The sequence below is a fragment of the Aegilops tauschii genome, chromosome 6 (genome assembly GCF_002575655.3).
Source record: "Aegilops tauschii subsp. strangulata cultivar AL8/78 chromosome 6, Aet v6.0, whole genome shotgun sequence".
Taxonomy (NCBI): Eukaryota; Viridiplantae; Streptophyta; class Magnoliopsida; order Poales; family Poaceae; genus Aegilops; species Aegilops tauschii.
The window spans coordinates 26,920,482-26,945,272 of record NC_053040.3 but is presented as its reverse complement, the minus strand read 5'-3'; the positions used below and the strand labels follow the sequence as shown (position 1 = coordinate 26,945,272).

General features: G+C 43.7%; 2 protein-coding genes across 2 annotated transcripts; one reads left to right on the top strand and one right to left on the bottom strand.

Annotated features, from left to right (window-relative positions):
• Positions 1–2,399: 2,399 nt before the first annotated feature.
• Positions 2,400–6,408, bottom strand: LOC109786580 (BTB/POZ domain-containing protein At4g08455). The gene is made up of 2 exons (XM_020345159.4): positions 5,889–6,408; positions 2,400–3,078 (listed from the first exon to the last, which is right to left on the bottom strand). The coding sequence occupies exons 1-2, from the start codon at positions 6,186–6,188 to the stop codon at positions 2,605–2,607; spliced, it is 774 nt and encodes a 257-aa protein (XP_020200748.1). The 5' UTR covers positions 6,189–6,408; the 3' UTR covers positions 2,400–2,604.
• A 15,841-nt stretch (positions 6,409–22,249) lies between these two features.
• On the top strand, positions 22,250–24,223 carry LOC123493360 (uncharacterized). The gene has a single exon (XM_045229580.2). It carries the CDS (start codon positions 22,355–22,357, stop codon positions 24,041–24,043), a length of 1,689 nt encoding a protein of 562 aa, XP_045085515.1. The 5' UTR covers positions 22,250–22,354; the 3' UTR covers positions 24,044–24,223.
• Positions 24,224–24,791: the final 568 nt, after the last annotated feature.

The following is a 24,791-nucleotide window of genomic DNA, read 5'->3' as shown; positions in this document are numbered from 1 at the left end:
ATATGCTTGCAAGGATTAGCTGACCAATGTTGAAATATTCTGTTGCAAGATATGATGTGCTTTTTTTAGCAAAGCATATTGTTACTGGCAGCAAGCTTAGTGCTTAATCTGCTACAACCAATTGCCAAGGGAGGCACAAGCTGCGGCAAGTTGCCAAGTATACAACTGTTGACCAAAGAATCCATGGAAGGAAAGAAAAAAATAACATAAGAATAGACTAGTAAAAAGTAAAAGGAAAAAAACAAGCCAATCTTTCATGCTTAACCATACCGTGAGATGCTTCAAAAGAGCATAAATTATATTAAGAATAAGGCAAGATTATAAAACTCTTGTTTTTTATTTTTCAAATTTTCCCCGTAGAGCTAGGCAAAGTGTAAAATATCTATTTTTCTTGGAACAAAAGCACTTAAAAAAGAAGACCTGGCACTTGACACTTTATTAATATGTTATAATTCAAGTAAATCATAACAACATGCATATTCAGTGTTATTAAAGCATTGAACCTACAAAAATTACGAATACATTTAAGACGTATCAGCGGGCTTAAGCTTTCGCGTACTTACTCCTTGTCAAATAGCTTACGTACTTGACATAGTATTTCCTTTGTTTCGTCTTAACACGTGGTAAGATGGACGGTTCGGAAGTGGAGTGACGGGTATGAGGTCAATCTGTTGTTCGATGCCTCGTAGAGGAGGAAGTCGCGGTGGTATCTCTGATGGGAAAACTTTGGTGAACTCCCACAAAACATGAGATATAGAGCTAGGCAAAGTGTGTGAGGGGTTTACATGAGTACAAAATGAAGGATTGATGGGTTCTCACTAAGTTTACTCAACTCGGATTTGGTAGCTAAAAGGCCCTTTTCTTATGAGCACTCATCATGGATGCACTCATGTTTGGCTTGTGGCACCCACTTACTTTGAAGTGGCTCGCTCCCTTACTCATCTTCTCTCAATTTCTTGTGTAGTTCTTCTCGACGCTCGAGTCTTGTCGGCAATGAATATGGCTTGGTGACATAGGACGGAGGATGCACTACTTTGTGCTTCCTTCAAGGCTATAAAGTTGGTGCGTCCATTTTGGATGACTCCTCGCTCATATTTCCATGGTCTTCCCACGAGTAGGTGGCAAACAACCATGGGAAACAACATCACACTTGCCAAGTTGTGACAACTTCCGCCATCGATTATGGCTTTGATGGATTGTCCATTAATGCAGGCTTTGGGGTGGAAGAGGTTGCAATGTTGTTTGGCTTGATATTGTTGTTGGATGGTCAAGGTCTTCAAGACAACAAGAGTTGGGCTCAAATCATTTTCGCAATAGACTTCATAATCTTCTTATTTGTTGACATCTTGGTGCCTAGCAACATCTTTCAAAAGCTTCCAATTCACCTTCACTTACAGATTCTTCCTTTGTTGATCACCATGGTGTGCTTATTGGGGGACACTTATAGGTCTTGTGCCCACAACCGTTGCAAGTGAAGCATTCAATCTTGCTTTTATTGTTGGTGGAGGCCATGGTGGCACTTGATGTTGAACGTTGTTTGTAGGTATTTGTAGGTTGACTTGATTGAGTTGTCGGAGTTTTGGAGATTGAGGGATCACTACTTGAGGGTGTATCGAGTATCTGAAGTCTCCTTGCTCTTATCTCTCTACCTTCGTGGCTTGATGGGCCAACTCAATCAAATTGGTGTACGGTTCAAAATCCGAGGTTTGCAATGGTTTGTTCCTTGGCCATGGTCATGTTTGCTCGGATCATGGCAATTTTCATTTCTTTGCATTACTCTTTGACACTCTTCATTCCTTGCTTGAGCAGTTGGAGTTTCTTGAAGAGGTCTCGTGTGTAGTGACTAGGAACAAAACAGTCTCACATGACGTCCATCAAATCATGTGGAGACTTGGGCAACTCATGTGACAATGAAGATATGGAACGTTTCTACCCCCACCACCGGGGGGGGGGGGGGGGGGGGGGGGGTTGGCAAGCTTTTGGAACATGCCATGGTTGACGGGAATGCGTCCGAAAGACTCGCGCTGGCCATCTTTTAGATCTCCAAGAGAAATTGGTGTGTCCACCAAGCTTGCGGAACAACACGTCTATGCAAACGGCCAACAACACGTACTCCTCCTCGGCCTACATCATCCAGTTCCAAAACATTGTGGTTTCCCCCATAAAAGAGGTCATTTGGAAGAACTGGACGTCTGGACGCACTATTTTCTTGTGGTTGATCATCCAAACCCGTGTTTGGGCGGTGGATAGGCTTCACCGTCTTGGCCTCTTGGGTGGCATGTGCCCCCTTTGTAGGCATGTACAATTTGAAAGTACCTCACTCAGATGGTTTGCCAGAGCATCACACCAAGCAATAATTTTACAAAAATGCGGGTATGTATAGGGCAAAAGAACACAAATACAAAATATTGGAAATAATTATTTCAGTCAACTTTGATCCATTCTGAAATCTGGGCAACGATCCATAATAGCATCAAGATATATCTCACCAGACCCGAATTTTATGCAAACGATTGGTTATGCTGTTATATTTGGAATAGCTGGGACTTTACTGAATTCATATGCAAACGATTGGTTAGAATAGCTTTATTTTACCCTCAGCTATCACTTTCTACAGCAGCAATCTGAATCCCTCTCGGCGGCAGTATTGTCCTGTCGGCTTACATAGGTCTCGTAGATCTCCACGAGGATCCTCGGGTCCCTCTCGACGAGCTCCTTGTACTCTTCCCGCTCCGCCAGCGTGGGCATGCTATCCATGAGCGCCGACATGGAGGCCTCAAGCAGCTGCTTCGCGCCGTGCCGGTGCGCAAACGCGTAATGGACGATGGCGTTGTCGTTGTTCACCTTGGACGTGATGAACTTCTCGCAGTAGGTCTTCAGGTGCTTTACCTCATACTTCTCGGCCAACACCAGGAGATCGCAGGCCATTTGCTCGTCCAGGAGAGCCTCCCCCGTGTACATGTAGTGGACGAAAGCACGGAGGACATCATAGGACACGTCGTACATCTTGATGACGCCGCTCCGGCTCTCTTCCATCTCACTGTCAAGCATTGCTCTGAAAACTGGAGACCTGCTGGCCTGTTCGAAAAAGAAACTCGGTTTAACAAAGAGATACATTCATACTGTGGCAAACTAGCATAAGCAAATCAGTAATAATTCACAAATGTGAAATGTGTCGAGTAATAACTAGTTAATGTGGACTTAAGGTGGCAGGGAAATAAGAGAATGGTGACAATCTTCAAAATACAAGACAAATAAATCGGAGTTAAAGCAATTTGCTGCTTGCTATCAGATAGCTATGCATCTCACTAGCACGAAAGTTAAGTACTGTACTGGAAAACATCATAGACTGACGAAGGATTCTGCTGAACAAAAAGCCAACAACAAATAAATTTAAACATGCCATGTGGGTTTAGTCTAAAACCATTTATACTGAGAGCAAAGTTGAAAATTTGAATAATGGTGCAACAATGGCTGTTGATTCAAGTATTTCGGGTTTTAGACCGAAGCAATTTTGGTTGAAAGTTGAAACTCGCACAAAAATGAGAAGACGTAGCCAAAATGGTTGACAAATTGACAAAGGAGCTACCATGGAGAACCTTACAGCGCAAGACAAAATATCCTACTATGACTGAATAGTGCACGTCTCAACTCACAATTTCACCTGGTGGTATAAATATGTATGTTGTCTTCATATAATTATTATTTGTTATATAAATAGTTTTGTTCCACTTGAAAAACTCAAACAAGCATGCATAGGACAAGGATGCTATACAGTTGGGCAGAAGCTGCCTAGACACCTGATTTGCCTCTCTTCCTATACAGGGCTAGATGAGGTGACAATTTAACAGATAGTGCTCACAAAGTGCATGGGGCCGCCGGAAGCAGTACCGAGCAATAGAAGGGTGAGCAGGGAGAGACGTACTGTTGTGAACTTAGATCGACATGGGATTATTACCATGCTGAAGATACCCAGACAGTGGCCGCAAGGGATTGGGTAGACATAGGTTGAGACATGAGAATAACTGGGAAGATTAGATTGATTCTTCTTGCTAGATTAAACTGAGAGACAACGCATACTTTTTTTTTACCAAATAATGTATCCCCTTTTACCGAATAATGCAACCTTATATACTGGATGTTTTGCCTCTGGACCTATCCTAATACAATTAGACCCCACCCCATAGACAATTCTACATGAACTCCTCTCCAAAACCAACTCAACAGCTATCCTACCACATCTGCTAGCTGATTCCCTCTGGTTCACAACACAGAGATAAGTTAGATGTGTGTTACTCTTAGTGTATCCTAACATTTCAATATTTCGCTGCTTCCAAAACGCAAGCCATATCATGCAAATCAGTAATCATCCAGCATAAGGAAATTGCAATTAAGTGAATGGAAATAAACACAAGTCAGGAAGCCGCTCTAAATATCATCCCATTTTCAACTTTGCGAAGTCATTCCTATCGTTTTGTCTATGTGTGCAGAACTGCAGATGGTAAAGTCAGAATGCATTATCCTGCAGTGCAAGAAAAGATGCTGCCTCTACGCACACAAATTCATATAATCACCACACCGTTCACGTACCCATCACACATACCACATTGATGGCATGGCTAGGCGAGAAAGCCAGTGTGATTGTTCATTTTGCTACCATGGCCACCAGGAAAATAAGTCCTCAAGACGGCGTGGTCAGTGGCAGAAATACGTTGGGGACGACCTGAGCCGTGGCTTTCCCAGCCCAGCAAAAAACAGTGGAAGGTGAGAGCAAAACTGGGCCTTAAGGACAAATACTGTGTGTTATTACTTAGCCTCGCCTGCCCAGGAACTTTCTTGTAGCTCTGCTGCTGCCGTGTAGTGACTTATTCCAGATGCAGGCTTACCCTTAACCTGGAACCTCATCACATGCACCGAATGAAAAAGATAGAAACGTTGTGTCAAGTTCAAACTAGAATATGGCTTGGTCTTTGGAGCGGTTTCTTAGCTTACTGATTCTGCTTCCGTTTAATTGTCTTTCTAATATGCCGCATCATTGCTGATGTTTGAGAGGCCTTTATATGAGCAACAACATGCCCGAAAAGCCAGAATACTATATGACACACACACCTATCTCTATCTGTTGCTTTCGGCCGACTAATCAAGAGGTGAGGACTGCGTCCTGCTGCGCTGACCAACCAACCACTCGACTCTGCCAAGCCCTCTGGGTGGGTGAGTTGTGTGTCTACAGAGTCGGAGACTGATCTGTTCTTCACGGCAGGAGCTAAACAGGGTTCACGAAGGCACTGAACTCAATGGCCCTTCAATAGCTTTATGGTCATTCTACTTGGATCCATGTTCCTATTTTCAACCTACTATTTTGAAATTAAAAAAAATCCCCATAAATATTGATGAGCACAAGAAAAATGTTGCAGGCTCCGTTTTGCCTCAAGCTGTCAACAACGTATTTCCTCTAAACCATTTTCGTTAGTCAAATACAGTGAACTACAGAGCAGCCCCTGGTGACTGATGTCACATTGGACAAGCTGGTCAGCAGCACATCATGCGTCATACAGTAGAACACATGTTTCAATTCTAATAAAATTTCACATAAAACGTGTCAAAATTCTATCGAATATGTTCAGAGAAGATGGTGCTCACTGCTGAACACATGGAAAAAAGAAACTTAACATACTACTAGAACACTGACTATTGGAATTTTGGGCGTCTTGGCAGCAGCAGTTCAGACTAATGATACTGCAAATTGTTAGAGAACACCCGCCTAGACTCAAATTCAATTTAATCAAGAACTATCCTGGCAAAATCTGGTCCAAGGCTGAATTGAATGGAATTGCATCAAGAAAACATATAAATGGCGGAAAGATGGGGAAAGGGGGGAAATGGCTCACGAGGATGACGCGGTGGGCAGGGACGGCGGGGGTGTCGAGGCGGGCCCCGTCGGCGTCGCCGGAGGGGGAGGGCGAGGACGAGGAGGAGGAGGCGGGGATGGCGTGGAGGAGGAGGTCGGAGTGGCCGGCGGCGGAGGCGTCGAGCGTGGGGGAGGGGAGGCGCAGGAAGAGGAGGCGGGAGCGGAGGTCGTCGATCTCGCGCTTGAGCTCCTCCTCCGTCTCGCTGGCCTCCTCGTAGCACTCCTTGCAGGTCCCGGCGTCCTCCTCGTCGTACACGTTCTTGCACGACTGGCAGTACATCTCCTCTGGCCTGCCTGCGGCGGCGGGCCGCTTCCGACGGCGAGTCCCTCGAAGGTGCTTGCCCCCTGCTCGCTTGCTCCGGGAGGAACTTCTGGTTTGGCTGCTCGGGCGGGCGGGTGGGTGGATGGAAGATGGTGGAGTCGGTTGTCGCGGCCGCCGCCGCCGCCGGAGATGGTGGTGAATCCGAGGATCTCTCTGTTTTTTCCTTTTGAGAACCGGTGAATCCGAGGATGGCTTGGGCTTGCAGAAGTTCAGATGGGCTGGTTGACGCCCATTGATGTCGTCAAATGGTCAGAGCTGGCCAAACGGGTCGGCCTGCGTGCTGCGCCTATCAGCCCAGGCACGGGGCGATTCTTATTCGGTGCTTTATTCGGGAGCAACTAGTTAACGAGCGCTCCTTCGGCAGCCTCGTAACAATCAGCATCACTTGGCGCGCTCTCAGCCATTCGCCACGTGTCGCGCTCTGGACGCTTCATTCGGATTTTGTTTTTTTATTTTTCCACACGCGTTTTCGGCTTTTTAAACGGTTTTTTCGGGTTTTTTTGACGTTTTGGTTTTTCCCCGGTCTTTCTTAGCTTTTCGATCAAAAAAATGTCGAAATTTTATTTTTGCGCGAAAAAACGCGTTTTTTTTTCTTTCGCGAAAATCACGGTTTTTCTTCCGCGAGAGGCACGGTTGTGCTTTAGCGAGAGTCACGGCCGTGCCTTTCGGAAACGAAAAAAACGCGTTTTCTGTTTTTTTTTCTTTCGCGAGAGTCACGGTTTTGCTTCCGCGAGAGGCACGATTGTGCTTTCGCGAGAGTCACGACCGTGCCTCTCGGAAAGGGAAAAACAAAACGCGTTTTCTGTTTTTTTTTCTTTCGTGAGAGTCACGGTTTTGCTTTCGCGAGAGGCACGGTTGTGCTTTCGCGAGAGTCACGGCCGTGCCTCTCGGAAATGAAAAAATGCGTTTTCTGTTTTTTTTCCTTCCACGGGAGTCACGATTTTGCTTCCACGAGAGGCACGGTTGTATTTTCGCGAGAGTCACGGCCGTGCCTCTCGGAAAGGGAAAAACAAAACGCGTTTTCTATTTTTTTTTTCGTGAGAGTCACGGTTTTGCTTTTCCGAGAGGCACGGTTGTGCTTTCGCGAGAGTCACGGCCGTGCCTCGGAAACGAAAAAAAAAACGCGTTTTCTGTTTTTTTTCCTTCCACGGGAGTATCGATTTTGCTTCCACGAGAGGCACGGTTGTGATTTCGCGAGAGGCACGGGCGTGCCTCTTTCGGAAAGGGAAAAAATCCATGCTCCCGGTTTAGTTTTTTCGCCCCGGTTTTTTTCATGAAAAAAAGTTCGTCAAAACCTATCAACATGAGATCTATTTTTGAAGATCTCGACGTGAGGAATCCAATGGTGAAAACGGTTCGAGATTTGGACGCACGGTTTAAGAAATAAAACGTTTTGAATAAACGGATCTACGAAAAAAGTGAAAACTCCCAGGTTGCGACAAGTGGCGCGCTGCATGTGCGTCACTTGTCGCGACCTGGGAAAGTGAAGTGTTTTTTGCAATGAGTACTCCTTAATTAATGATTTCGGCTTTATTCTCGTGATGATAGAGGTCAGGAAGCTTCTGTTCGGCGCCTTAAGCGCCCAAACGGATAGCTGGTGCGCTTTGAAGGAGATCCAAACCTGATGTACACGGTTTCAGGCTAGTGAATTTAGCCACGAACAGCGCATATGTAATAAGGAAGCACATCACATACCTAGATTATTATTTTTTCAAGAAAAAAACTTTCGATTTATTCATCAACTATCAAGGCAGTACATGAAACACCATAAGTAAAAAATACATTCAAATCTATAGATAGATTTGCTACTAGTTTACATCCTGGGCGCCATCTTTGGCTGCTCGAGCCACCTGTTGGCCTTTGTATTCCTACCAACAATGCTATTTATTAGATTTTCAAATTATTTGAAAAAAATTGGGACAATTGATTTTTTTTATGAAAAGGAGTTCACCAATTTTAAAAAACATACAAATTCGAAAAATCAGTTCGTTGATTTTTTTAAAGTTCCTCAAATTAAAATAAAAGTTCATCGACTTTGAAAAAGTTTCATCGAATTAAAAAAAGTTCATCGATTTGAAAATAGTTCATCAAATTTTAAAAAACTTCATCCATTTTGTAAAAAAAAATCATCGAATTTGAAAACAATCCATCGTTTCTGAAAAAGTTCTTCAGATTTGAAAAAGTTCATCAAATTTGAAAAATAGTTCAACGAATTAGGAAAAAGTTATCGATTTTGAAATAAAAGTTCATCAATTTTGTAAAAAAATCGTTCAATTTAGCAAAATAAAAAATAAAAATAATAAAAGACCGAACAAAAATAATAATGAAAAAAGGAAAGAGAGATACGAAGAAAAGAGTGAAGAATATATAATTGAGCACATGAGGTGAGGCCGGTGGGATGGTTAGCACAGTGAATGAAAGACCGGGAGGTCGCTGATTCGAATACCATAGGCATTTTTTTGTTTTATACCAACAGAAAGAAAGAAGAAATGAGCCGACCCCAAGTAGTCGCGCCCTTCATGCGTCTGTTTGCGAACGGGCACTTAAGCGTCAAATAGGATCCACCCCTGTTACAAGCATTCATGTAAACGGACGCTCACGCTCCTCCCTTCCTCCGTATCTACATTTTTTGTTTTATACAAACAAAAAGGAAGGGAAATGGGCCGACCCCAAGTAGCCACGCCCTTCAGGCGCCTGTTTGCGAACGGGCGCTTAAACGTCAAATAGGATCCACCCATGTTACAAGCATTCATGCAAACAGGCGCTCACGCTCCTCCCTTCCTTCGTTGTTCCTGGTTTTGGCAAACATCCAGAAGCTCTCACAACGGTTTTGGGAAGCTTCTGATCGGTTTTTTTTTAGTTCAGGTTTTTCTGGACCTGTTTTATGCGGTTTAATCTTTTTTCCTTTTTCTTTTTTGTTCTTTCATTTCCTTTTCGTAAAAGTTGATGAACTTTTTCATATTCAATGAACTATTTTTCAAAATTGAGGATCTTTTTACAAATCGATGAAGTTTCTTTCATTTTTCGATGAACTTTTTAAATTTTGATGTACTTTTTTATAATTCAGTAAACTTTTTTCCAAACTCAGTGAGCTCTCTTAAACTCGATGAACTTTTAAAAAATGAATGAATTCTTTTGAAAATTGATGAACTTTTTCAAATTGAATGAACTTTTTTTCAAACTCATTGAACTTTTTTAAACTCGGTGAAATTTTCTAAAATTGATGAACTTTTTTTTCCAAATCAATGAATTTTCTCCAAATTCGATATTTAAAAAATCGGTAAACTTTTTTAAAATTCATTGAACTTCTCAAAAAAATTCATACATTTTTTAATTCACAAAGTCAGCGGTTGACCGGTCAACCGTGACAAGCTAGCAACGAACCAGGCGACCCGTCAACACCGAAGCTACGTGGGCAGCGAGCGAACGCTCATGTTTTGGGCCGGGACCAATAGCGTGCCTGCATGAGCGTCGAGACCCCTAGTTGGTGCCAAAGGCGGCGACTAGGAGCTCCCTAGGCATGCCCCCTCGGTTAATCAGGCTGGCATACCGGCCTACCAGGCACGGTAGGCCCATGTGTTGTTCGGCCTGCTATGCTATTTTTTGGCCATATATATAAAGAAAATTCTAAATAAAAAATAAAATAAATAAACGGGTCGTGTCGTGCCGGCCCAGGTACGGCCCCTAGCGTGCCACATGCCAGGTACGACCCGTTTAGCCCATGTCGTGTCGTCCCCAGGCCGCGTCATGCCCAAGTTATGACGTACCTGCATACTACCAGGCCAGCCCAGCTAACACGGCCTGTTTTGCCAGGTCCGACTCGGCGCTCCTTCTCAATTCCTATTAACGTGCATTTTGTTATCTAATGCTTGAAGGCGTTCTGCATAAGCCGAACCATATAGGGTTGCTGCGGGGTTAGCTGTTCCAGTTCAGTTATTTGGGGTTTCTTTCTTCTTTGTCATTTAGGTTTTTCTGAACCAATTTTGTTTTGTTTTGTTCTTTTTCTTTTTCCTTTTTCTGTTTTTCTTTTTTCCCTTTTAATGTTTTATTTTCTAAAATATGTGAACTTTTTTTAAATTTGAAGTTTTATTCACAATTTTAAAATTTTCAAATTTGTGAACTTTTACAATTCCATGGACTTCTTTAATAATCTTGAACTTTGTTTTTCAAATTGATGGACTTTTTTTCAAAAAACCGACATTTTTTTTTCAAAATCATGTTTTTTTAAATGGGCGAAAATTTTCAAATTCGTGATTTTTTATTTCAGGATTTTTATGAACTTTTTCATTCGTCAACTTTCTGATTTTTTGAACTTTTTCTAAATTACGAACTTTCTTAGTGATGAAATTTTTCTCAAATATGTGAATTTTTTTTTCCAATTTTCAAGAACTTTTTCCAAGTTTTGTTGAATATTTTTGAACCTCTTAAACTTTTTCATTTTATGAATTTGTTTTCAAGTTCTTGAACTTTTGTCAATTCTGCAAAAGTTTTTTGAACCGTGTGTTTTTTGAAATTCGTTAACAATTTTGTAAATTCATGTTTTAAAACACTTTTTTAAGTCAATGGTCAATTGGTCAAGGGTGGACCGGTGAACCCCGCCCAGTCAACTGTGAACTAAATGACCAGAGAACCAGAAAAAAAAACATGCATGACGAGTGATCGCTCCCCTGCTTGTTTGGTCGGCCGACGAGATACCCCCTTGAGCGCCAGTTTGCATAGTGGTGCATATGGCGTTGATGAGGAGCTCTTGCGCCCCTTATAACGAGACCAATCTGTCGACTGCGGCGACTATATCTCGTTTATAGCGAGACCTGTGGTACACTTGCCTGGACAATTTTCGCTTCTGGTTTTACCTAGGTCAGCCTAGTTCTTCTTATCGCTTCGTATTTTAACTCATGCTTGGCTCGATCGCTCGCTGGCCTGGTTCGGTGGGTTGGCTACTGATGGTTTAGTCCATTTTTCCTTTTTGTTTTGTTTTCTTTGTTTCTTCAAGGTTTTTTGTTTTGTTTTTTTTGGAATGAATACCATGTGTATCTTTCCATGTCCTCAAATAGAGCCCTTGTTGTTTGGCCCGCGATTTAACATTGTGATTGCAAGTGATGCTACTTTTACCAAGTACGTAGCACGATTTTATTCAATTGTTGAATTAAATAACACAAAAGGCATATCTGACCATTAAAGTACATATGAACAAGGAATGTCTATTATTTGAGGGAAAATACCTGCTAGACACCTTTTATAATGTAGAATTTTCTACTTATATCTATATGGAAGATAAGACAACCATGTACTATTGTAAAACATTCAAGATATTTGTTAGATTGAGGAGTTCCCCATCAAAATATATAAGAATACTGAAATAGACCTGGACACATACATTTCATCAAAGTGGCACAAACTAATCCAATGAGGCATGCAGTCTAGTTCTTTGTTGCTTTTCTTTGGTTTAGGGTAATACAATTTAATTACGATTTTTTAGAAGAAGTTTCTCGAAAAGGGAAAAAGTAATGTTACTTCCTTGCAAAATATAGTTTGAGATTTGTGCACTTTTTTGCAATTGTAGATATTTGTATTTTCTAAGGACATCTCTAGCAATCCATGTCAAACATTATTAGGGGTATGGCTTTTCAACATTCTGATTTTGTGAATTAGAGAGTGTAAGGAGAGAGAGAGGGGGGTAAAGGTTTTATTGCGAAAAATACCAGATTTATCATTGACAACCTAATTGTTTCCTCCACAAACTAAAACCTGATCAACATCAAACACACATAATATTTTATGATAATACTAACAAGATTTTGTATATATTTAAATAAAAGTCGGTCTTCTCTCTCCTAGTAACAATGGAAAGAATAATTTGTTCAAGATGCCCTAGTGGATGTATTACCTAATAATATTAAGCAACAGTTTGATATAGTTATTTCTAAATAGTAGGAAAAAATATTGCTTAAGATAATGAGTTATAAACAAGTAAAATTGTTTCGTATAAATTTGCCTTTATTTTATTCACTATGCAACCAGTAAGTTCCTATGCAACCTTGATAACAAATAGAAAATCATATATAAGATAGAGCATCACTTGCCTACTTTATTAGTAGAAATGAATGGTTAGGTGTCGAAAGATGATGATCATCAAGTCGTCCTTGGTACACTTGCCTCAGTTAAAGCCTTAGTTAACCTTTTCCTAGATTGGATCAAAAAAATTAACATGTTCTTGCTATTTTCTTTTTCATATACATCAAGTATACTTAGTTACAGTCAATGGCCATCCTTTCCTAGATTTCTAGGTAACTATGTGAATCATGTTGGACTGGCTCCCTCGATTTTAGTTCTGAATTTGCTTGCTTAAATAAGAAAACAAGCATATAACATTTTGATGTATAATAACCACTAGATAGTTGAAAAAGAAGATAAATAGAATTGCATGGTAACTTTTTGATAAATTTATTATATGACCAAGAAAATACAAAATAATATAAACGATTGTACCCATATGAAGTCCTCTTGTTTAGAAAGATGAAGCTTTAATAGATTACTCTTAAGTTACATGTCATTTTTGTCAAAAATGATACTCCCTCCGATCCATAATAAGTGTCGCAGTTTTGAACTAACCTTAGTTCAAAGTTAGTTCGGAACTGTGACACTTCTTTTGGATCAGAGTGAGTACCACTTTTAGTTTCATGCGCTTGAATTTTTTCTTTCAAGAGGTCATAAATTTTTGCTTGCAGTATCGATGGAGTCGAGATCCCAAGAGTAAAATAGGCAACGTGGTAGGGGTCGATGCATGTGGGATGTGCATGAAGATCCTAAAGGTAAATATATATGTGACACTTAACGTTGAACCAATCGAATATGTGTGCCCCTGTTGCAACACACGGGCAATTTCCTATTAAGTATGAACCCATGAGATTCTCGACAAGCATCATGAGAAGCTGATATCGCGTTCAATTTTTTGGAAGTGCTAAATTTATTGAACATTGCTACAAGGGAACAAAATTTTGATTTGCATATGTATGCTCATGTAATTGTAAATGATATCAAAGTTTTATGAAGTGGAAAGGCTACACATTTGCAAGTTGGATCCGACAACATGGTGTAAATCATTCGGCTGCACCTGTAATTGTTAAAACTTATGTAAGAAATGCAATAGAGGAACCATTTTTGCAATGAACATATGTTCTTGGATAATATGTTGTAAATTCAAAACTTATTTCACTGAGATACTTTACTTTTCATGGGGACAGTGTAACGTGGATTGATCGTACATCTTCATTCCACATCTTTCACCTCCAAACTTAATCGACAAAAATACTTACGAGGAAGGAGAATAACACACCATCAAATACATGACAAAGAGAAATGTTACAGAGAAAACGGTGCGGCAAAGCGCGTGCCCTCTTCTAGTAATATAATATAGGGTGGTGTTTGTTCCCATCGTATTTGATTTGTTTCCTCTTGAAGGATTTTAGAAGTGAAGCTAAATCATATATGCATAAAGACATTCAATGTTTTTTTATTAATATTCTCGAGATGCCTGTTCACAAATCACAAAAAGATAGTGGCAGTCGTGATGGTGAAGTGTTAAAAAAATAACATGACCCGCCGACATAACGGGATCAATACATGAGTACAGAAATAAGATAATGAGGTAATGAGTTGGGATTATCTTTGAAAAAAGAGTTGTGTTCTCAAAACTAACTCTGTTTGGATCATATGGAAGCTTAAGATCGTCCACTCGAGTTAAGCGACCCAAAACACCCTATATCCGTCTATGGATAGGATATCTGACAATCTTGGGATTCATACTATTTGTGAAACGAACATTTCTCGAGCAACCTATTGCTCGGATAGGTTCACATTCTCCAGTTAAACGGCCAAGAAATCAGCCGCTCCACCTATGAGGATAGGACATATAGGATATTGAGCACAATAATTTCCTACTCATGGAATGAAGTATATTATGGATAACTTTAACAAAACAAAACCCAAGAAAAATGCGGCAAGGTTGATTTATCTACAAGGGACCAATGTATGGCATCCAAGGGATGGGCACATGTCCTATGGCTAGGGAAATACAACCCTAGGTCGTACAAAGGCCATGGGCCCAAGTGGGGGTGGTGAAAGGATCGAGATGGACCTAGAGGGGGGGTGAATAGGTACAATTACAAATTTTAATTGTTACTTAGCAATTTTAGGCACTAATGCGGAATATGAAAGTGAGCCTAACAATTGCAAGTGTAGTACTAAGTGCTAAGCAATATAAACAAGTAACACAAGTATGTAAGTAAACAAGCAAAGATAGAAGTGATTTCGAGGGGTGGTCATCTTGCCTGCAAGGTTGTCAGAGTTGTCGAAAGCTTGATCCTCGTAAGCGTACTCAACAGGTTCCTCGTTCACGAACTCGTCTCCCGGCTCTATCCAAACAAGAACACAACCAAACGAAATCACAATCAACCACGAGAAATGCACAAGCAACATGATGCAATACATGAATGATATGCAAGATATGATATGCGATGCGTATGCGTGCTCCAGGAGGAAAATGATGAACAAGGCAGTAACTTGGCAAACCAAGCATGCCACTGGAAAGATGAGATGATTTCGGTCGAAATTGATATAAAGATCACCGAAAACGGATGCACGGTTTGCAAATGGCAAGCAAAACAAGAAAGACACGAATCTGCGATTAACAGCACGATAGCACTTAGAATGCAACAAGTAACAATGCTACAGCACTCCAACATAGCAACAAAGCATATGACAGTAATCTACAGGAGATGCTTGACAAAAGATGAACACTGAGCTACGGCTAAATCACACCACAACAGGTTTCAAACAAGCATGGCAAAAGTGCAAAAGATAACAGGTTCACAGACTTAATGAAATTACTGGACATGGCAGAAAACAGCATCAGGTAGCAATGTTCAGAGCATGAAAATAACATGCTACAGGAATTTAACATGGCAAAACAAGGCATGGCAGTGTTCTACTAAATGCATATGACAAAAGTCCCTTACTAACCATAAGCCAAAAAGGACCAGAAAATATGATCGCAACCATGTAAACATAGCAAGTTTCGTTAACAGATCTCAGACTTAGCAGAAAACAGAGCATGGCAGAAACGATAATATGAAGGCATCTTGGTGAGCTTGATGCACTCACTACAGAGCTATGCATGACAAAAAAAGCATACCTACAGCAAGATGGCATATTTATGAAGCTATCCATGGCAAGACAAAAGCATAGCATGTATGGATCAACTACAACAAGCTTGGCAAAATTGAATAACACGTAAACAATCTGCCAGAAATATTTTCTAGCAAAAGTAGAGCAAGATTGAGTCACGCTATGGCACTCCATAATTGCAAACAAGGGCAGGAATGGATCAATTACAACAATATCTACAAAACATCCTTACTGAACATCTCCAAAATATGCATGGATCTCTCTGTAGCATCAAGTTTACATGGCAACAAAATAACAGCAGACAAAGACTTCGAGAAAATACTAAGTCCCTGAAATCAGAAACATTACGGAGCCTAGTTTGCATGCTTGTGCTAGTCACCACAGTGATCACAAAAATACATGGCATACACCTCTGGAAAGACGGCATGTCATACAACAAAACACATGTAGAGCTCATGCCCATAAGATACACAGATTAAATGATACAAAAATAACAAATCTCCAAGTTCTGCTAAGTAACAGCAGATAACAGCAAGTAGCACTCTTGCACCAGAGATTTGGGCATCAAGATGGCCTCTAATGAACATCGTGCAATTTAACAAAATGTGGAGCATCACGAGGCGAACATTTCCATATATTACACACGCGAAACGGAGCTATATGCAGAGAGTTATGATGCTATGAACAGGTGCACATAATGTCAAACTAAAATGACTTGAGAGAAATATTTCGGGGTCTCGGGGTCAACCTTAGTTGTTGACCAGATCGGATCGGGCTAGGGTTCCGACGGTGGCCGGAGCTGAGCTGCTTCCGGCGGCGGCGCGGAGGAGGAGGAGGCACCGGGGCCCGGGGGAGATGGCGGCGAGGAGGAGGAGGACGGCGGCGAGCAGGGCGGCGGAGGCGGGCGCCGTGTCGGGCGACGTCGACGGTGGCGAGCAGGGCGGCGGCGGCGAGGCGGCGGGGCCGGCCGGCGCGGGTGCGGCGGCGGAGGGAGGCGAGACAACGGCGCTGGAGGGAGGCACGGGCGGCGGGCGCCGCTGTGGGATCTAGCCCGGGGCGCGGCTCGGGCGGGCTCCCCGTGGGACTGCGGGCCTGCGGCGGCGGACGGCGGCGGGGGCCACGTGGCGCAGCGTGAGTGGCTGGAGGCGGCGGCGGGATTGTCCGGCGGCGGTACGGACACGTCCGCCCGCGGAGAGGGGAAGGGGACTAGGGTTGGACTACGAATGTATTTCGGGAGGGTTGCATATATATAGGTAGAGGGAGCTAGGAGAGTCCAAATGAGGTGCGGTTTTCGCCCAAACGATCGTGATCGAACGACCTAGAGGATGGAAGAGAGTTTGGTGGGTTTTGGGCTGTTTAGAGAGGGGTTTTTTCTGCACACACAAATGGACTTTGCGGATGCCCGGTTAACCGTTGGAGTACCAAACGACCTCCAAATGGAACGAAACTTGACCGGTGGTCTCCCGGTGGTATACCAAGGCCACTTGACAAGCCTCGGTCCATTCCGAGAACGTTTGACACCCGCTCACGAAAGAAAACAAGAGGGGTGCGCCGGAGGAGATGGGAGCGCCGGATTGCAAAACGGACAACGGGGAAAATGCTCGGATGCATGAGACGAACACGTATGCAAATGCAATGCACATGATGACATGATATGATATGCATGACATGAACAAAATGCAAAACGAAAGACAAAACCCGACCAGGGAGGGAATATCATAACACATAGCCGAAAATGGCAAGAGTTGGAGTTACAAATATGGAAAGTTACATCCGGGGTGTTACAACACTCCACCACTACGAGAGGATCTCGTCCCGAGATCTAGGACTGAAAGAACTCCGGATATTTGGAACGGAGATGGTCCTCGCGTTCCCAGGTGGCTTCCCGGTCGGAATGGTGCGACCACTTCACTTTCAGGAATTTGATTGACTTGTTGCGAGTCTTGCGTTCAGTTTCTTCAAGAATAGCAACAGGGTGCTCATGATAAGACAAATCTTCTTGGAGGTCAATCTCTTCGAAGTTGATAGTGCGCTCAGGCGTCTTGAAGCACTTGCGAAGCTGTGACACGTGGAACACATCGTGCACATTCGCGAAGTTGGAAGGAAGCTCAAGTTGATAGGCGAGGTCGCCTCTTTTGCCAATGATTTTGAAAGGACCCACGTATCTAGGGGCAAGCTTCCCTTTGATACCGAAGCAACGAGTGCCTTTCATTGGAGAGACGCGGAGGTAGACATGGTCTCCGATCTCGAAAGCCACATCACGGTGCTTACTATCATAGTAACTCTTCTGGCGCGATTGCGCTGCTTTGAGATTATCACGGATGACTTTACACATATCTTCAGCTTCTGTGATTAAGTCATTGCCAAGAAGTTGGCGTTCACCAGTCTCTGACCAATTGAGAGGAGTACGGCACTTTCTGCCATAGAGAATCTCGAATGGGGCCTTGCCCGAACTCGCTTGGAAGCTGTTGTTGTAGGAGAATTCGGCATATGGAAGACAATCTTCCCATTTCATGCCAAAGGAAATGACACAAACCCTGAGCATATCTTCAAGAATTTGATTGACTCGCTCGACTTGGCCACTAGTTTGAGGATGGAAAGCTGTGCTGAAGCGAATATTGGTACCCATGGCCTTCTGGAAGGAGTCCCAGAACTTAGAGGTGAAGATACTTCCACGATCTGAAAAAATCAATTGTGGAATGCCGTGCAAGGAGACAATTCTGGAGGTGTATAGCTCTGCCAACTGAGCTGCTGTGATGGATTCTTTGATTAGAAGGAAATGGGCCACTTTTGAAAGCTTGTCAATGACAACGAAAATAGCATCATTTCCGCGCTTGGACTTTGGAAAACCAGTCACGAAGTCCATTTCGATATGATCAAACTTCCACTCTAGGATAGCAAGAGGTTGAAGGAGACCAGCTGGTCGTTGGTGTTCTGCTTTCACTCTTCGACAGACATCACATTCATTCACGAACTGAGCAATTTCTCGCTTCATTCGAGTCCACCAATACGACTGCTTGAGGTCATGGTACATCTTCGTACTTCCAGGATGAATGGAAAGAAGAGAATTATGCGCCTCGTTCATTATGACTTTCCTTAGATCACCTTTAGGTACCACAATCCGGTCCTCGAAGAATAAAGTGTCTCTGTCATCAATGCGATAGCACTTGTATTTGGAAAGACCCTTGTCGATACCACGTTTCACCTTCTTCACCATGGCATCAAGAAGTTGTGCCTCTATCACTTGATCGGACAACTTCTCTCCAAAGCTCTCAAATCCCTTGGGGATCTAAGATTTGGTGTGGAGGAATGAGAGAGAGAGTGAGAAGTGTTCTAGAGTGAATGGTCAACTCTCTCCTGTGAAGAAGAAGGGCTATATATAGTGTGAGCACAAATATGGCCGTTGTAGTGCAAGTGAACGGGCAGGCCGGACATCCGGGCTAGGGGCCGGACATCCGGCCTGGCAAGCCACTTGAAGAACAAGGCAGAACAGAGCAGGAAACAGAGGGGCCGGACATCTGGGGGTCAAGCCCGGACATCCGGCACAACAGGAAAGCCCGGACATCCGAAAGATAGCCGGATATCCGGGGAGCCCACAAGCGTTTACAAAATCATATCAGTTTTACGGGCAGTAAGGGGTCGGATATCCGGGATAGGGCCCGGACATCCGGCGAGACAGGAAGGCCCGGATATCCGGCGAACACCCGGACATCCGGCGTAAAATAGACAACCTTCTGTAAAGGGGAAAGGCAAGAGCCAGATATCCGGGGCATGAGCCGGACATCCGGAGAGCGGCCCGGACATCCGGCACTCCCAGAGACAGAATGATTCAAAGATAAGGATGGATAAAAAGAACTATGGGAAGGAGTATTTTGACTAGAGCAAGTCTTTTACGAACCCAATCGATCCCCTCTTAATAGTGCGGGATCCTATACTCAAGGAAGCAAAATGTAACATCATTTTAGCACTTCATCCTTGAGAGAAACCACTTCGTATGCTCTTGATCCACACACAATTTGACGAACCGGGGACCAACACCTGAGATTCACTTGACAACCATTGTTAGTCCCCTACATGTAGATTGTCATTAACATCAAAACATAATGTAAGGGCATGATTGCACTTTCAGGTGGTGCATACCTTTTGACTCGATTTCTGTAACAAACTCCAACTACTTTGGAAATTGCATCATGGAATCAACCACCCACACCAATAAAATCATTAAATCAATGAGATGCTATATATCCTCATAAAGAATGGGCAGGGAATGATTTGGGGAAGGACATGATTTTCAAACATATGCGAAAGAAAGGCAATACATTCCCCAAAGTGCTCTTTTGATATCGAGCTCACATGCTCCCGGATGAACAATAAAGTTGAAAAAAAAATTAAAACAACTGAATTTCAATGTGATAAACACTGACGAAGGTTTCAACCATGTGAAATTTTGTGATGAATTGACATTCGTGGAGCTCTGGGCAAACACATAAATGATGCTCCAAAATGCTTCCGACAACAGTCTTTTCGGAGCATCGATTTTGCTTTTTTGCCCATACCTCCATGAATGTTATTTCACCAAGAAATTTTCTATGTATGTGAAGGATTCATCAATGTTTATCATAAAAAAAAATCAGAATTTTCGAAACTTTTTTACTATTCGCCAGGGTGCATGTGAGCTCAGGATAAAAAACTCCATCTCTAGTTACACATTTTGTAATGCCCTGACCCAAATTCGCTCAATGCCTTGCCGACCAGTGGGTGGCCTACACATACATTGCAGTCCTCTTACATTTTCATTCTTACTTTGTGTAAAATTGTTAACCTGTGCTACGACTGGAACGCACACGCATGCGCGCGCGCGAACACACACACACTATATTATGTTACTACTCATAGAATATTATTTTGTTAATCTCATTGAACTCTCTCTGCTTCTGTACCTGAACTGCATTCAGAGAAATTTTGACTTTGCTTTTTTTGTCGGAGTGAGGTGTGTAATATTAATATACCATAGGAAAGCCGTGGACAAGAAGATCGGTTCTCATGTTGAACATCTTTGCAAAACCCTCAAGGTTTCAGATCGGTTTTGAAAAGGGAGTTTTTGTATTAAAAATCATGAATTATATTTTTGACTGTGGTACATCTTCTGGAATGTCTTCAGTGACTCCTCTCCTTCTAACCCTACCTCTTGACATAGCAGTTGTAACCCTGGGAGGGGGTATATCATTTCTTGCTTGTGCAACAAATGTTGATTCTGGAAGAGGTCCATGATCCATGCTTGGTTGGTATGCTCTCCTCTCCTAAGTGGAGAAAAATGCACAAGATTCAAAGAAAAATTCAGAAACAAAAAAATTCAGTAACCCAAAGAAAGATCAAGACAAGGTTACCATTTGCTGCATGAGGAAAACCATGGACCCTGGGGTTTGACTTGGATCCATGTGTGCATGGACTGTGTGTGGCATTATGTTCTAACAAAGCATAAAGAACGTGTTAGTGTATGTTGCCACATTTAAAATATAGAAATAATGAATATAACTACTGGCTCTTCAATTAACACTTCTTACTCCCACAATAGCAGCAAGCAAAGTGCTTAAATTTGCTAACTTTCATAAATCAACTACTGTACGCACACCCAGTGTCGAAAAATTCAGTTAACACTACTTAAAACAGTAAGATGTTCACTTCAAAGCGTCAAAAACAGCATGCGTCTACAGTACTAAACTGCCAAGAATAGCAGAGATCTATAATATACACAGCCAAAATAATTTCAGTTTACAATGCACAACTACATTTAACACTGTTGTACATTTCCATTAGGATTCAGTCATGTCCAGTCAGAAATAATGAATCTAACTACTGGATCTTCAATTAACACTTCCTACTCCCACAATAGCAGCAAGCAAAGTACTTAAATTTGCTAACTTTCATAAATCAACTACTTTACGCACACCCAGTGTCGAAAAATTCAATTAGAAACTGTCGAAAAATTCAATTAGCTACTGTCGAAAAATTCAGTTAAGTACAGGTTCATGAAAATTAGAAACTTTTGTACCCACAACCAATGTTTTGACATGAGCAAACTTGTTCTAATAATCTAGTGCAGCGGGTGGTTAGTTTTTGAGATATCTGAATTTTCAGTTCAGAAAACAGAGCCTTTTTAAACATGGTAGACACCATGTACACAGCCAGCATTACAGATGAATGCCAGGGGGGTTTCTTCCATATCGGCATTTAACAAGCATCCATCAACGAAATCAAGACCTAACTACAAATTTCCACCGATTCGAGCAACTGACAAAAACCCTAACATAAACAAGGGAGAGAGACGTCGCGGAGAGAAAAATCGAGGGCATGCTCACCATATACAGGGGCTGGCTCCCCAGGATCTCGCCGGCGGGGCTCCATCGTTGTCGGCGTCATCCCAATCCACGCCGTCGTCGGCTGGGAACGATCGAGAGGAGAGACAAAGGAGGAGAACTCGAGGCGAGGCAGTCGAAGAGGCAGGGTTTTGGTACACTAATCCAGCCATATGCGGGGTCATATGCGCATAACTTAGGTGCCACACCTCTCCCGCCTCTCCAGTGGCTTTTTTTGTGAGAAGTAAATAAATTCCAGGGGCTTTTTGCGAAAACCCGGGCTACGCGCGCGCGCCTGCACGGTCCAGCCACTGACAGTGAGTCCCGCGCCATGCTGGCGGGCCTCGTCAGCACCAGTTCGTATCCAAACGTGATTTTGAAAGTATTTGCACGACGAAGCCAAGTTTTAGCACCAAACTGAATTTTCTTGTCAATTTTAGACACATGTGATGTAATTGATTCAAAGAAAAACGTTGGAAAAGCGCAAAAGCAAATCGCCTCGGCCTCTCTCCACCCGTTGGCCTCATCAGGAACTGTTACCCAACCTTATCTCCCAGCTCGCGCCACCACCGCCGCGCAGCCATGCCACTCCTCCCGCCGGCGGCGCCGCCGCTGCCGCTCTCCTCTCACCGCCTCGGCCTCCCCTTCCTCACACTCCCCTCGCCCGCCGGCCGCCCCCTCCGCCGCGGGGACCTCGCCATCCGCATGGGCGGCGGGCCGCGCACGTTCCCGGGCGGCGTCTCCAAGTGGCAGTGGAAGCGCATGCAGGCCCGGAAGGCGAAGCAGCTCCTCAAGGCCCGCCTCGCCCGCGAGCGCCAGCTCTACGAGATGCGCAAGCGCGCCGAGCTCCGCGACGCCGTCGTCCACCTCGAGCGGCCCTGGGACCCCGACTCGGCCCCCGTCTCCGCCGCCGCGCTGGCGCCCAACCTCCTCTCCGTCGCCGCCGACGACCAGCTCAGGGGCCTCGCCGACCGCTTCCACCGACCCGGCGGCGTCGACCTCTGGAACGACCGCGACGGGCCCCAGGTCTTCGCGTCCCCGGGCACGGGCACGGCCTCCGCGCGCTTCTTCCCCAGGGACGCCGTCCACAGCGTCCAGCCCTACGCCCGCCTCGGCGCCGGCGCCGGGGCAGGAGCCGAGGGCGCGCAGGGTGTTCGGGGGAATGACGCTGTGGAGGACGCGTATGGTTACAGCGAGCCTGCAGTCCAACTGATGGAAAGAGATGGGATGTGGGAGCCGGTGATTGCTTTGGAAGGTGGGGATGAAGACAATTCGAGGGTCAGGAGTTGGATTCATGATGATGATGATGCTATTTCTGATTCAGAGAACGACGAAGAGGATCTTGATTTTGGACACCAACGACGAGCAGTCGTAAGACGAGATGGAAGGGGGAGCGGTGAAACTGCAAGCACTATGCGTGTTGGAAGTGAGAGGGGCAGGCAATGGAGAGGTCATGGTTCCTTTTCAGATTCAGAAGGCGCAAGAAAAGGTCCTGATCAAAGATGGTCAGACAGAAGTAGTGAGAGCAGAAGGAAGCCTCCCGCCGCAAGATGGAAGCCTTGGAACGCCGAGGGCAGTAACGCCATTGGGAAGGACCGAATAGGTGGGGGTTCTTTCTCCGAGTCGGAGGTGAGCCGCCGTGGTTTTGAGCCAAAATCAAGAGCAAGGAATAGAGAGGACACAATGGATGCCGTGGTGAAGTGGAAGCTCTCGTACGATACCCATGGCAATGTGATACGAAAGGTTCGCGTTGGTGGTGAATTTGATTCCAATTCAGACAATGGAAGGGATGACAAACTGGAACCAAAATGGAGAGCCCCGAATAGGTCTAGTCCAAGTGAGAACCGAAGAGGTCGAGCAGGGCTGAAACATAGACCTAAGGCCAACAGTGGCGAAAGGCCAGGAGGATACACGAGGGGTCACAATGCTGATGAAAGGGGTCAATTTGGTAACGGCTTTGCCTCGGACTTGGAGGAGCCGACATGGAAGCCAAGAAAAAAGAACGAAGCTAGGAACAGCAATGGCAGCAGAGAGTACAACGGTGATATGAAAAGTAGATTCAGGAGTGGTGGAAGTGGGGCTGCAAGACGGCTAGATAATACTCGTCCTGTGATGAACGCCAACAGAGAAGATGGAGGAGGGCGGCGGTCGAGGGGCGATGGATACTCACTACGACCAACATCGGAATTGCACAGCTCGATGGACCGGAACGGGGGACGGCAATTCAGAGGAGACGGATATTCACTCCGACCAACATCAGAACTTAGATAAAATGTACTGTATGTTAAGAGTAAAGCTAATGTAGTCTGTGTGCGTGCTAACTAATGTATGACCAGACGTCAAATATAACGTACTTGTATGGAGGATTTGCTTCGCTCAGCTCGTGTGATATTTGCTATTCTTGCTGAGTGAGTGCCTATCAAGGAATACCAGGAACTTTTCCATACTACATATCCAGCTTTTTTGCCAAATGGTAAATTAACTTATATGCACCACATGAATATCTTCTGCAACTACACATTATATGTTCTTCCCTACTAATTTTATCTGGCTATCGTTTTCTTCTTCTTGCTGCAGATTTGGATTCAGCCGGAACATCCGAAGCAGCTCACTGCTATATTCAGAAGCCTGATGAATGTGTATCTATCTGATATCTTTTCTGAGTGTGATCCAATCTGGACCCTGTTTATCCTTGAAGCTGCACCATCCCTGCAGAATTTTGGAGTATGGCATGTTGCTTTCTCTTCTTTTAATTTATTCAGAAGCTGTGACTCATTCTAGTATGGCATGTTTCCAAAATATTCGGCATCAATAACATACCATACTGCATCTCCAGTTTTTCTGCCAAATGGTAAGTTAACTTGCACGCACCACATGAATTTCTTCTGCATCTACACATCATATGTTCTTCCCTAATTTTATCTGCCCATCGTGTTTTTCTTCTTGCTGCAGATTTGGACCCAGTTTACCCTTGAAATTGCACTATCCCTGTAGAATTTTGGATTATGGCTTGTTACCT

Coding starts and splice junctions, on each gene's coding strand:
- LOC109786580 (XM_020345159.4), bottom strand. CDS start 6,188: ATGTACTGCCAGTCGTGCAAGAACGTGTACGACGAGGAGGACGCCGGG. Junction 3,079..5,888: donor CTGCCCACCGCGTCATCCTC/GTGAGCCATTTC, acceptor TTTTTCGAACAG/GCCAGCAGGTCTCCAGTTTT.
- LOC123493360 (XM_045229580.2), top strand. CDS start 22,355: ATGCCACTCCTCCCGCCGGCGGCGCCGCCGCTGCCGCTCTCCTCTCAC.